The following is a 14,238-nucleotide window of genomic DNA, read 5'->3' as shown; positions in this document are numbered from 1 at the left end:
GCCAGTCAGGTATTATAGCACATCTGTTTAAATGCTACGGACAGAAGATGTGCGGAATCTAAGTGAAGGCGGCTGGCTCTCTATATACTGTGCAGAGTCTCTAGTAAGTTTCCAATTGGTTTACAGAGGCTAAAGCAGATAATACTTACACTCTCTTTTGTGGTAGTTTGGGTGAGCAATTAGGCTTATCGGAGAGTAGTGCTAAGCATTTGTTGTACTCAGAGGCAATAAATGAGACACACTCAAAAAATAAATCAGAGACCAAATTAGAAAAATCAAACACTTCTTTTTATATATGTTTTAAAACCAAGAATTTCGTTCAAAGGCAAGTACTGTTTTTGATAGTATTACTCACAGGTAAGTAATACGTTCAACCCTGTGCGCTTTTGCACAAAATGCAATCCTATGGGAGGAAAAGTTACAGAGGCATAAAGGTAAGTACAGATGGTTTTAGGGGGTTCACCTTCAGGGTTCAGAGATGTAGTGGGCCAAGGCCCTAAGTACTACCAGCAGTTCTTCGGAAACCACTCTGGTTCTACAGGGAGCAGGGTGCAGGGGAGGCTGGTAGCAGGTGCTTTAGGATGAATGGGGGCCACCCAAAAATAGGCTGCACAGGGGGACTTGGGCACATGTCCGAGAGTTTACAATTGGGGGCTAGGGTAACAAGGGGGGCACACAGCTCGTTTGTCGTGACCTGATTTGGTCAGCTGGGCTAGGTGCGTAGAAATGCACCTCACAGGAAGGGACAAACAACTGGCAGGGGAGAAATCAAGGTAGCCGGTCGACTCACGAAGTGGGTCTCAGTGATGCCGACGTCCTTCGACAGCTGCTTGGTCCTGGTGCAGTCAGAATTCAGACTGGGCTCTCACTGTTGGTGTTTGGTGCAGGTCGTCTGGAACCATAGGGGTTGGTGCTGTACGGCTCTGGTCGGTCCTGGTGTCTTCACACTTGGTGGGATGACATATGACCTTCCAGAGCAGGAGTACCTTCTCGCGGTAATCTGCGGCATCGGTTGGGCTTGGGAGCTGCAAGGCGGTGGACCAGACTCCGCTGGTCCAACCCTGCAAACTGCAGAAAAGTAGCTCCTCTACTCCAAGGGAGACTGTAGGTGATTTTATAAGTGCTAGCAGACTATCCAAGGCTTTGGTAGTTCTCCAGCTTGCAGGACGAGTCCCTCTTTCACAAATGTCGAGAGACGGCCGAAGACGGGCAGGGTTTTGTGCCAAAGTCCAGAGGTCTGCTGTGGTTCTCGTCAGGAAGTGACTCTTCTTCGCCCTTCTTCTCTTGATCTATTGAATCTGAGGTCTTGGGTTCAGGGGTGGCAACTAAATAAATAATTTAGGGGCATTTAAGGGGAGTGTCAGGTAGCCAATGGGCTACCTACTTTTAGGGTGTCGACACCCTCTACATGACCACTTCCTGTGGAAAGTGGGTATTACCCTTACCCTACCATGCTAATTCCATCCAAAACAAGTTGGAGGAATCTGAAAAGTGGGGTCCACATCAGCTGGCCCACCCAAGGGGTGGTGCTGGCTGAAAGTGGGCACACCTCATAATCTTACTAATTTTCCCGCCTGTCTTGCCACCAAAAGAGTGGGGTCAGAACAGGGTGGTGGGCATCTCCACCATCTGGAGAGGCCTGGGATGCATAACAAAGGTGGCAGGGCATTTGAAGCTTCCCGCCCTGGAATGAACATCCTGCACAGAGGAGGTGTGAACACCTCCGCCTAGAGAAGGCTTTGTTCCTGGCCTCTGAGAGCGAAGGCTCTCACCTCAGGAGGTCAGAAACCGGTCTATGGTGGCTGGCTGGTCGAGACCGGTCACTCAACACACTAGTAGTCGGTAGGTTTTCAGGGGACACCTCTAAGGTACTCTGTGGGTGCATTTATTACTAAAATACAGCACTGGCATCAGTGTGTGTTTATTAAGATGAGGTGTTTGGTACCAAACACCTTGGGGTACAGTGAAGCCAACATGTAGCTAGGGATTTCGTAATCATGAGTGTCCAGCCCACATACTCGTCATGGCTTCCCTGAGTGCTTGTAATATCTAGGGGGAGCTTAGATATCACAGGAAGATAGCCACTCTTGCAGATATGCCCACACATGGGTACAGTGCACCCTGCCTTAGGGCTATAGATGACGTACCTATACTACATGCAGTGCTTGGTAGGTACTGCATGCAGGGATGTGTGCCATGTCGACTCTTCGATTTTCTCTACACCAATACAAGCAGGCTGCAAAGGCAGTTTGCATGAGTTTGGTGAGGGGTCCCTTAGAGCGGCACAGTTAGTGCTGCAGTCCTTAGGGACCCTCTTTAGTTCCAAGGCCCTAGGTACCAGTTGTACCACTTTCTATGGACTAACAGGGATCCTAAAGGGGTGCCAATTGTGGAACAATGGTATAGTTTAGGGAAAGAACACTGGTAACCGGGGACCTGGTTAGCAGGAACCCAGTACACTTTTTGTCAAGCTGCATCAGATGTCAGATAAAAAGTGGGGGAATACTGCAACAGAGTCCAGTTTTCTACACTAAGAAATTGTTTTACTGTCTAATGCCAACACCAAAACACATTAGAAACTTTAGGGATGCGTGTCTGTGGTCTGAGTCTAACTTGTGTGTGACCTGCACCACACCATTGTGAAACAGTTTGTTTGTTGTGCATCTCCTGAAATAAAGCTCTGTAGTCAAAAGGAAGAGCATATGGGTTGGTTTAACCTATATAATACTTCTGCTATGTGGTGTCAAATCTTTGAAATTCATGTCATCATGTTACATAGAATATTTGAAATTAAATTGGTGAAGTCATATACAATAACATCTCTTAGCTCCATTCAATTAGAATGAACCATCTCACCAAAAATCCAAGATGATTGTGCGGGAGAAGAGCAGTATGGCATGAATACACCTCGAAGATTATAGTGGTTTAGAAGTAATATCTGGACTATTACATGCCAAACAAGTGGGACATTTCTGTATTTTAGTGTACTAGGAATACCTCCTTTGTCATACTTTTGAACAAGTTGCACTAGTGGTTGGGACTTATTGCGAGCGACGTTCCTAATCATTTTTCATTTCACTAAAGCAGTTCCCCTACTTTTGTGTTAAAAACAACCATTACTGGTTAACGCTGAAATTGTTCTACCACTAGCAGAAAGAACAGGGGGTAGGAGGCCTCCTGTATTGTGAAGCATACAGCGAAAAAACAAACAAGATTTCTGGCCAGTGTGCCTGCTACCTATTAATCAGCACATCTAAAAGCTGTTTGGGAGCCAGTACATGGAGTCATTGAGGATTTGTGGTGACAACGATGTATTCTTTTTGAGAAGCAATGCATGGGTGATTCCGGCTGGGTTCTGGAATGCATCCTTCTAAAACAACTTTGCACTAGGTACAATCTAACTACTTATGACTAAAAATATATACTTTGAAAGCACTTGTTTTTTCTTAAACACAATGTATTTTGACATTGCTTGTACTATCTAATACTGAGTGTAATACAATTTTAAAATAAGGACTTCCATACTCAATGCTTTCAGTCACAGGCTGCGACCTTGTAGCACTATAAACAAACGTCACTCTTCTCCCTCTGCTCCAATGGGATTTAATTCTGTAACTGCCCGATTACTTCCATACATACACACGCACAAGCAGTAATTGCCTTAACCACACTTGAGCTTTCATAACACAAAAGAGTGCATTTCTGCCATTTTATTTCAATGTGCACTTAATCTCGATTTAAGGCGAGTGTCTTATTAGATCTATCGTTAGCCAAGATTTTTTGATTTTACTAAAATCACATGTATATTATACTTACCTATAGGGGTTTTCAGCCAGTCCTCTTCAATCATTAGTCTGTTAATGGATCATTCACATTATTTTATTTGCGCACTACAGTGTGCATCAAGGGGCAATGGATGAGCCCTCTTCAGCCATTGGCTTGCTTGGCTGTGAATGATAGCATTCTTTATTTTCACAATGAGCACGGCCACACACACCAAGTAACTCCCTTCAGTGGCAGGACTACTATTGTAATGTGTGCGCTGTAAGACCAAAAATAGAATTGCTTTTTAGCAATTTTTAGGTCTTGCCTACGCAGCGCGCATGCGCTGTATAGGAGGACCTTTAGCCGTCGCTCTGCTATTTTTGGAAGCACACGCTCGTGCTTGTGGCGGCATCCACCTTGCGGGAGCACGCAGGGATGCGCCACAAGCATGAGTGTGTGCTTCCAAAAAGAGAAGACTGCGCGCGCACACGCCACTGCTGGGCTTGTTTTAAACAGCAGCGCGCGCAGGGGCTATTTGTTTTGTCTGGTCACCTGCAATTTCCCAAAGATTGTATGGACATTCTAAAGAAATCTGAACATCCATCCACCAAATCTTTCTAAGCACCTAAATGGAAGTGGCCTCCGGTGCATTCAGAATAACTACAACCCTATCAGTTGTCAAGACACGCTGTACTTCCTTATCTCTTTACTTGGCTTGATCAGGGCTGCACTTTTTTTCAGATAAGAATCATCTTGTAGTCATTACTGCTTATGGACCATGTTGTTCACTAACTTCTGGTGAGCAAGATATGTTCAACACTTTTAAGATAACATTCCCACATGGAGCTTAAGGTCATCCTCTCCAAGCGTACGTTTTCTGAGGAGCGCATGGAGCTGCACGTATTAAGGTTCTCCCATCAGCAGCTGCCTTCTCATCTTGCACAAGCCTGGTCCTTGTAATACTTAGCTTGTCGCAGAGCTGCGCACGCCCACCATTGGCTGCTTTGGTAATGGCGCTGGGTCCTTTTTATTAACCCTGGGCGTAGTTCGTGAAGTAGCGCTACGCGTAGCTACGCAAAGTGCACTTCGCACTATGTGAGCTACGCGTAGCACTTCGCGAACTGCGTAGTACCCTGTTTGCACTGTGCAAGATGTCGTTTTCAATGATTGCACAGTGCGAACAAGCATCCGGCACTGTGCAATCATTGAAAACGGCACCTTGCACAGTGCGAGCTGTAGTTTTCTGCCGCTCGAATAGATTTCTCAAAGCGAACTAGCAGTTTCTCACCGCGAGCAGTCGCGAGCATACGCGACCACTCGCAATGAGAAACCTGACCTCCTCACGTTGAGAATCTCGCCAGGAGGTTTATTTTCCACGCTCGCGATCGCCAACTTGATGTTGCTGATCGCGAACGAGGAAAAAGTCTCGCCGGGATGTCATTTTGCTTGCTTGCGGTCGCCAACTTGACCTTGAGGACCGCGAGCAAGCTACGTGCAATTCGCGTAGTACGAAGTAGCGCAAACTACGCGAGCGTAGCGTAGTGCTTTGCCCAGGCTTACTTTTTATGTTCCACCATGGCGGACGCACAGACCTCTCGCAGGATGCCGCCCTTGTTTAACATGCAGTTTGCTGGAAGTACAGTTACATGATGTTGAAGTATAGTTATTTTGAAGTACAGTTACGTGAATTTGAAGTACAGTTATTTTGAAATATTGTTTTAACAGTTGTGTAACCTCCCAGCGGCGCGCTTAATGGGTGCACTCAAATATAAATGGCATGCACGCACATATACACACACAAGTACAGGCGTAACAAGCAAAACAAAGGCACGGAATCTTAAATAAAATAGAGGGTTCCACTTATAAAATGCTGGCATTGTTCACGAGCCAGCCTCTGCGCTTGAAAGAGAGGACTATTCTGCTTGTGTACTTGCCTCTCTAGGATTCCAGGCATTTGTTTCCTCTCTGTTCCGTTTCCCGCATGTTCAAAAGGAGTGTGTTCAAAGGCACTCTGACAGTCGAGGGAGAGCTCGGCAATGCCAGGCCTCGAGTGCCTGCCTCGGCCTGACTTTGAGGAAGAACCATTAAACTGTTCTGCGGAAAGCTCGGCATGTGAGTTTTGTTAGACCGGCTCACGGCTCACCAGAGGCTGGGGATGGGGAATTTGCTGTCTTTTGCAAAAATATGACAAATTCTCTTCAAAATTCAATGTAGCTTATTTGTTTAATACACAGAAGCCTTTCACCTTAGTATACATCAATTTTATCTCCACCTTTAGAGATATTTATTATAAATGATCATTTTTAAGCATATACCTAGAAACATTCCTGCCCCTGAAGTCAATGCCATTAGTTGACTAAGAGGGAAGTCAGCTGTCATGTATTAACTATATATAGCCTACATTCGCATTATGCACTGAACAACGTTATAATGTAGTCAAACAAATACAAGCATATTTTGTTCAGTGCACGTCATGATTTAATGTATTTGAAGGTGCTCCATTATGTGATAATGGAGAAAAAGGTGGCTCAGTGAGATAAAATAATTGCATAGCATCACAACATTTTCAATCAGGGCAGCTGGGATCTATCACATATTTTCATATTTCTCATTGTGCAGTTTACCCTCTAGATGGGTATTTTTTATTTTTATGCTACATGTTCTGCTTCCTGCTTTTCTGTAAGCTTTACTACCATTTACATGGTCCTCTAGCACTTTCTAAAGCTCGGCAGCCTTTGAGTTCTTGGATTCTGCTTTGCCAAAGAGTCAATGTTGTTGTTGATTTTGGTTGTGCGTCAAATTGTTTAGAGGTCAGCAATATTGTTTAGAGTTCAATCAAGCTGAGAAGATTTTTTCCTGATTGACGGTGTCTACATAGGGTAGTGGCTGGAAGGATACTTTTGTGGATGAGTTTGGAGCAATAAGTGTACAGCTGTTTGTTTCCAACGACTTTGCCATTTATTTCATTCGGCTTGGATGGCGGTTAATTTCAGATCTTTTTAAGTTTTGTATCCTTGCCAAATATGTTCCAATTGTGTGTGTGCATATGTGTGCGTGTCTGCGCGTGTGCATGTGTGTGCGGGTTGGGGCATAGTCCTTGGCTCGAATTCCAGTGAACAAGCCCGACTTCTTCTAGGGGTTCTTTCACACTTGCTTGCACTCAGTCTTACTCATCACCCAATTTCACTCTGTCTCATTCACTAGTCACTTACTCTCAGTTGCACTTGCACTCAGGTTTACTCACTGACTCTCTCACTCAGCCTCACTGACTCATACTGCGACACTCATTCTGAATCTGACGATGACAGATTATGTTGAATTGCAGCACGTGGCACGCAGCATAGCCAATAAGTCTCGCTTTTGGGACATTATAAGTATTTAGTTATGCAGCACAATATCCTTGGTGCAACAACATCAACTGTTGCATGGCTAAACACTTGTACGGTCCCAAAGGCAAGACCTAATGGCTATGCCAATGTTTGCTTAGGTTGAGCCTGAGCCAGGACGCAAGCGCAGCTCGGGGATGATCTGTGGTAGTTTAGTATGGAAGGAAAGCCCCGCCCACACTTTTCATTGGCTTGTGTCTTTGTACTTCCTAAATGCTGGCTGCTGATTCGTTAATAGGCTTGTTAGACCATCCTTAGTACGGCAGAGTCATCATTTGATTCCTCTCATGGCTACTGGCCCCATTACTTTGTTATAACACTGGATCTGTTTTATTTTCTTTATTGAGTTTCTCCTATCTCAAGCACAACGACGTACTTTGCTTACATTCAGCGGGACATTGCGCCCGCTCCAAATCAGCAGCTTTGATCACAAGGCCCTGTCGCTTCCCCCTTGGTCCCCGAAATTGCCTACTGTTGACTCACGTAATAACCCTGTGCTCCTGAGCCCCATTTACTAATCTGCCACTCCTAAACCGAGCATCCAGCTGCCCAAGCAAATGCCCCGCAACCATCCATCGCCTCTGAATGGCGTTTGATACCCTGCTGTGCCATCTCCAGGTATTTGTGCGTACCTGCCGTGCATTGATTACGCCAACCCTACTACACTTTAAAGCCACCCGATCTTGCTCAGTCTCTGGAACCCCCTCACCATCACCCATCATGCACCATCACACACACACATCATGAACCTATTCTCGAGCTCATTGCTCCACTCCTGCTGCCATATGAACTTCGAGCGGGGCAATGCAGTCCTCCATGCGCGCTGCTACGAGGCCCGCAAGGTGGTACCTGGGCCAAGCTTCGGATGCAGCCGCACCCTACCGCCCAGCAGAATTGTATTACACTCTTCACCCAACTGTATCCCGTTACCCACCTATGTTTATGTGCGGTGACTTATGCCTATCTAACCCCACGGGACGTCATCATCCTGGGTGTCCTTACTGCCTCGTGCGCCACCACCGCCCCCTTTCCCGAAGGTGACCGTCCGCTCCACAATCCCCTGCGCAAACTACCTCCAACCTCCCCCACATTTCTCCCTGTATTGCGCCCCTTCATCCCTCCCCAGACAAGTTCTCTTGAGCACCACTGTAGGCACCACGGTTATTGGCAACAAATTGAGACTTATTTAACTGGCCTCAGAAAGATGAAAGGCTGGCGGAATGAAGACTGGGCCCAAACCCGCTATCCAAGGAAACCAACGGCATCTTGAATCCGCTCCTTATGAGAGTTGGAGCCAGCGCAGCAGTCCCTTCGAGGGCGGAGGACTGACAACCTTGCCTTATCGTCACCTATACCCGTTGCATCGTTGTGCCTGTGTGAGGAGACAACCCCCCAAAACCAACTGATGGCACTGTGATCCCCGCTGCGCCAATCCTGTTTACTCTTACTACTACCGGCCCATCAGCAAACCCTGCAGGCTGCCACACACATCTCTCCTACCCTCTCTCCCTATTTAACAGCACTTCATCCATCCAAAGACATATTGCTCCCCTAACCCTCCCAACCCCCTCCCCTCACCTCACCTCAGACCCTGTAGCAGCAGCACCTCTCTGCTCTTGCAGAAATTCCCAGGAGAAAGAGGGCCCTGTTCTAGTTATCTGCGATAAAATACCCCCCACCTCTCGCCCGAATTCCTAAGATAAAATTTATGACTGGGTTGAACCAGCACCCAGATACAGCACCTTCTCAGCCTCCATTCAATTGTCCCACCCAACCCAGTATGGGTTCTGTTCCTTAGGGGTGGCCTCCACTAAGGCCCCAGGTCCACCACTATCCCCCTTCCTTTGGGGAAGGGTAGGGGGCTGAACCAAGGGGCATACATTCAGCGGGATATGCCCACTTTCGCAACAGCCGGCACAATGGCAGCCGCTTGTTACTGGTAGGATCGCAGTTTCCAAAATCTGCTTTAACTCTCATACGAGCAGGACTCTCAGGCAGGCAGGTGAAACTGGTAAAAAAAAAAAAAACAAGGTGTGTGTGTGTGTAAGAAGAGTTTAAAAGGCTTTTCAGGCTTTCTGCTAAAACAACAAGCGACGGCATCATCAGTTCACCGATCTCGTCTGCTTAGACAGGCTTGTACTGGACATTGGTCTCAAATGTGTTGGACTGTCTTTGTGTCTTGTTTATTTGTTGAAGTCCTGAGACTGTTTTTTTAATTGTTAAATTGAAAGCAGAAGGAATGGAGACTGCACGTCTTCGAACAGCAGAGGGCACACATGAGCTGCAGAGTCAGGCAGCAAAAGACACACAATTGATGGATGGAATGCAGAACAAATCAAAACATTCACCCCCAGTCAAGAGATCTGGGTTAAATCCATCATTCTTTTGCTCACCATGCCAACCCAGTTTAGACCTGGCCATATGCAAATCAGTCTTGACCCAGTGCCTCATGGGAACAGTCCAGCCCGAACTGCCAAGCCAGGTCCGCCCTAGACCGGAAACAAGCATCCTAGGGCCGGTTTCGTGGTTTCACCACTTTTCAGCCAGGATAGCTTGATTCCAGTGGCACAGTGAGCCCAGGACCCACGTCTGGGCATACCTGGCGCACTTAGGGTGCTGACCATCTCCACCTTCAGAAGGAGGAAGATCTTACCAACAAGGAGGCCTCCACCAGTGGATGTGACAGGGACCACAAGAGGGGCGGTAAGTGTTGTCTGTGATCAGCCCTGTCTTCCAAAGGTGGTACAGACCAGTGAAAAAGCAGAAGCATATAATGACAACTCTTCAGAGATGTCCAGGACACATTACTGCAGGCTTGGATGTTTATAGTGTGCCTAGGAGTATCTTTAACAGCTGGGCCCTCACTGACGCACCTATGTGAAGCTTTGATATAGTTAATAGTAGAAGAGTAAGTAGTGATGACGTACAACGCACACCCGTGATATATGCATAGGGTGATCAGATGGCTGTGTATAGCTGGTGCACCACTTTTCCATTCCTTGACTTTGCGTTTACATATCATTGTGATCAGGGGTGTTGGCCCAATTGGCTCAATAAAAATGTTCAAGAATCCAACTCCCAGAATGCACAGATATATAAAAGCAAAGACCAGGAATAGAACAGTGGTGTCCCTGCACCATGGAGCCATCGAGTCACACTATCTATGGAGCGTGTTAAGTGCTGGAAGAGAGACAGAGTGGTTGCACCCAGGAGAGTAGGGAAGGACTTGTCTCACTGTGTGGAGAGAGGTGATGAAATGCGCAGTGAGGAAGACGCGCAGCTCTGTTTAATGAGAGCGGAGGGGCGACAGGTGCATCTGGTGATGGGCAGTAGCGTAGCCTGGGGATCACTGGTCCCAGTGCAAGCCAAGAAACTAGGTCCCAGATGGTATTAAAATCCTGCTATAAATCATGTGTGCTCACCATCACTCCCAAAGGGCCCTGCGTCGCTTCTCCTGCTACACTAATGTAATTTACGGGTTCCAAGTTCCTCATTGTACCCCTCTTTCCTTCATGCATCCCCATCTCTAATCCTCTCTACTCTTTTCTCCTTCATCCATTTAATGCTCTCCTCTCTATCCCCATCCTCTGTATCTCTCTCCCAACTTCTGTCTCTAATGTATCCACGTCTCCTTCCATCCCTTATTTCCGGTTCGCTTCTCTTCATTTTCCTTTGCCCACTTTGCTCATCTGTATCTCCTTTCTCGCTCAACGTTATTTAACTTCTCTCATTCTGCCACTGTTTCCTCCCCTACTCCCCGTTCTTTCACCCTCTCCTTTTCTTTCTGCTTTTTCTTCTCTCTTCTTAATTGCTCCCTCTGTGCTTCTCTCCCCGAAAAGTAAACATTGCCATGACCCTGAATGCACTGTGTCTAACAAGCATTTGCAATGCAATAGGTCTCGCATTTAGGAGAGTTTAAGCTATTGGCATTTTAAATGACAATGTGTTTTATTTATATTTCAAAACCAAAAGATAACTAAAAGCCATTTTCTTTTGCAATGCCAATTGCTGAAACTGGCGTAAATGCGAGACCTATTGCATTGCAAATGCTTGTTTTATGTTGTCAAGGGCTCAGAAACTCTTCAACAATAAAGTTGTGTGAAAACCATGACAAAACAAAACCAGCATTGACAACAGTTTTCAGCTAAAGTCAGACTCACTGGTTTTGTCAAAGCTTGTGTTTCATATTTATTTCCCTGACAATATTCAGCAACGGTTTTGTTGGTTTTCATTATTTTCTTTTTAGCCATCTCTGAGCTTGCAGCCGCTGTACTCAGGATTACAGCTCTCATACGTTTTATGCACTTCGACCACTGAATGTAACACATAAGCACACAAAAAATATAGAAACTTTCACGTGAAATAAAATTCAAAACTAAACTGTAGGCTCAGAATACACAAGAAAAAAAAAAGCACTACTGTCTAGAATGCAGCCTAACTCAGAGGTCGTCGAGCCAACAAAGTAACAGGGAGACCCCACAAGAGACATGGATCTAGGTTGGCCCGTGCACAGGTAGAGTTACATTTCATATAGGTACCCCAATATAGGCCTGGTTAACATCCCAACCTTTCACCTATATTCGTCCCCACATTACATACATAACGGACTGCTGGGACTGACCATTTACCTAGTTACGGTACCGCTTACAGAATGTGGGGTTTTCCCTGAACAATAAGCCTCATTCATTATGCATGAGGATTCTTGGAAACTCAGCAGGACTACCATCTCCTGCATAATAACTATGTACAATGTTCATTCCCGAAGTCATCCTAAGTCCGACAATGGCAGAGGAGATCAGGACTTCCCTACCGACACACTGAGGTTCCTGAATGCAGATACTCCAGCTCGCAGTGGTCAAACATCCCTTGCGGGGGTGTCCAGCTCAAGACCTAGACCAAGACGGGGTCCTACAGTGTCTCACTTCAGGTACTAGGGTTGACTTTATCCTAGAGGGATTATTGGCTTAACATCTACACACATGCTAGGTACACTTAGGTACATCAAGTTAGGGTACCATCGTAGGAGTACACATTTTATTATCATGTATTTTATATACTTGCCTGTATTTATGGTTATAGCAAAATGGTAGAAATCTACCATCCTTTTACCTTTTTAGTGCTCCTAATCATTTATATCTCTTTCTGTCTAGTGGTTGTTTCAGCACACCTATTTTACACCAGAATGATGAGTGTTCAATAAATGCTTATTAAAAACGTCCATACCATTTATTCTGTATATTTCTCTGAGAATAAGTGAGCAAGAGTGACTGAGTAAAAAGTATTGCACTGTTTCCATGGTCCTGAGGGATCAGGGTTGTCATGTTCGATAGTTGCCAAGAACTACACTCGCCTTGGTAAGAGGAGTTTCTAATGGCATGGCACTGTGAGCTAGCTGGTATACAGGCCAACACACCCGGTGGGGGTGTCTGGAATCAGTCTGGACACCAAAACTGCAGTGTATGTTGCCTAAACGCAGAGACCCTGTATAGGCTTTATAGGAACTACACGACAGTAGAGTCCTGAAAATAGTTGACATACAAATCATACAACAAACATATTGTTAACACACGATAAAGTCACATAAAAATTCCCAAAACATTTTTTTTTTAAACAGGCAGAAATGTTTCGCCTTAGAACATGACATTATATCACTAAACTAAGATGCACTTACTAAAAGTGATCATTTTCAAATATATACTTAGAAACATTCTTATCCCACCTCCCCCACCCGCCGTGGCAATAACGAACTAAGACGCGTGTCGCATTCCATGTGCACCCTGTGTGTTGTCAGTTTTCTATTATAGCTGAAACAACTTCATAGTCTATCAAATACAAGACGTTTTTGCACAGCTGGTATTCTTAACTCACGTATTTGAAGGTACCTTCGGATGTGATAAGGAAGGCAAGGGAGAATTCGAGAAATAAGGAAGTTGCCTATGAGCATAAACTTTAAGCAGGGAAGCCAGATTAAGCTAGACGTTATTTCACTTTGCATACTTCTGGCACCAAATGGGCATTTCTTTGTCTCTTTTTTTTGCACCAAAGGTTAATGAGGTCTTTAATTCAGGGCGCACGAGGACAGAGCATGGGTGGCAGGCAGAAGTTACATGAAAGCTCAGCTAATCATTTTTGGGCTGAAAGTTGAAATGGAACCTTGAGCTTAGAAACAGAAATGCCCGGCTAGAGCTTTCAGTGGCTCGCCAACCTCTACTAATTCAAAACACATGCACCTAAACATAAGTTACAAGCAGCATGTTGATTCAGGAGCTAAAATAATATATACCAGTATGCCACTCAGATTCCCACAGTGGCTAGAGGACCTTTGACTTGGGAAAGCAAATAGTCAGACATCCGTATGCCATTGGGTCTCAAAGCAAGTACAGGCAAAGGTATTGCAAAGGCCCCCACCACCCTCGCGGAATTTCCACAGCTCTTTGCACTCACCCCCTGCGAGAAAGCCGATGCAAGCCCATCGTCTACCATAGCTCATACCGGAGTCTCACTGCAGGCGGAAGAGCTGCGATCCTGCTTCCGGGTCGGAGGGCCGCGTACACAATGATAGCTCTGCTGCGCTGGCCAATCAGCGTCCACTAACATGATCCAATACCACTGCGCTGCCGAAACTAAGTTGACGCCTCGTTGGGAGCGTCTGGTCCATTCAACCAATAGAGCGATTCCAAACAATCGACAGTCAGGATCGAAGCCCTGCCCACAGACGCAGCCGGTACTTTGCCATGACTACCCTTTCTAGACCGTTGATACAGTGTCAGTGACTTAGAGACCGACTTGCCAGCGTTAGCGACAAACTGAAATTGCATCACACAACACAAATAAAGAGCGAAATCTACTCTAGGTTGGTTTGCCATGACGCTTATTACAACAGTACTAATATCGTCCACAGGAATTTTTTTAAAAATACATTTAATTGTGATTTGCAACAAAGTTAAATATTACGTAATAAACAATTTAGATGCATAATACAACGGCAGACTACAGGATCGGCGATTATCTACCAAGTTGATTTCTTAGTTACACCTGGCGTTTTAGGACGGAGTACCATTGTATTTAGCCAAATAAGGGGTTCCTT

The 14,238-nt window shown here is 45.6% G+C and overlaps 1 protein-coding gene across 3 annotated transcripts in view; it reads right to left on the bottom strand.

The window, feature by feature from the left end:
- TMEM18 (transmembrane protein 18) overlaps positions 1-13,741 on the bottom strand; it is a 123,640-nt gene extending 109,899 nt beyond the window's left edge. For 2 of the 3 annotated variants that reach the window (XM_085610789.1, XM_085610790.1), the window contains exon 1: positions 13,596-13,741. In XM_085610789.1, the coding sequence (XP_085466915.1) occupies positions 13,596-13,634 (39 nt within the window). In that variant the 5' untranslated portion in view covers positions 13,635-13,741. The remainder of the gene's footprint in view (positions 1-13,595) is intronic. The other variant, XM_085610788.1, reaches the window with a different exon arrangement.
- Positions 13,742-14,238: the final 497 nt, after the last annotated feature.

This window comes from Triturus cristatus, chromosome 6 (genome assembly GCF_964204655.1).
Source record: "Triturus cristatus chromosome 6, aTriCri1.1, whole genome shotgun sequence".
Classification (NCBI taxonomy): Eukaryota; Metazoa; Chordata; class Amphibia; order Caudata; family Salamandridae; genus Triturus; species Triturus cristatus.
Note: the sequence above shows the minus strand (reverse complement) of the source record. Positions and strands in the feature narration are given on the sequence as shown.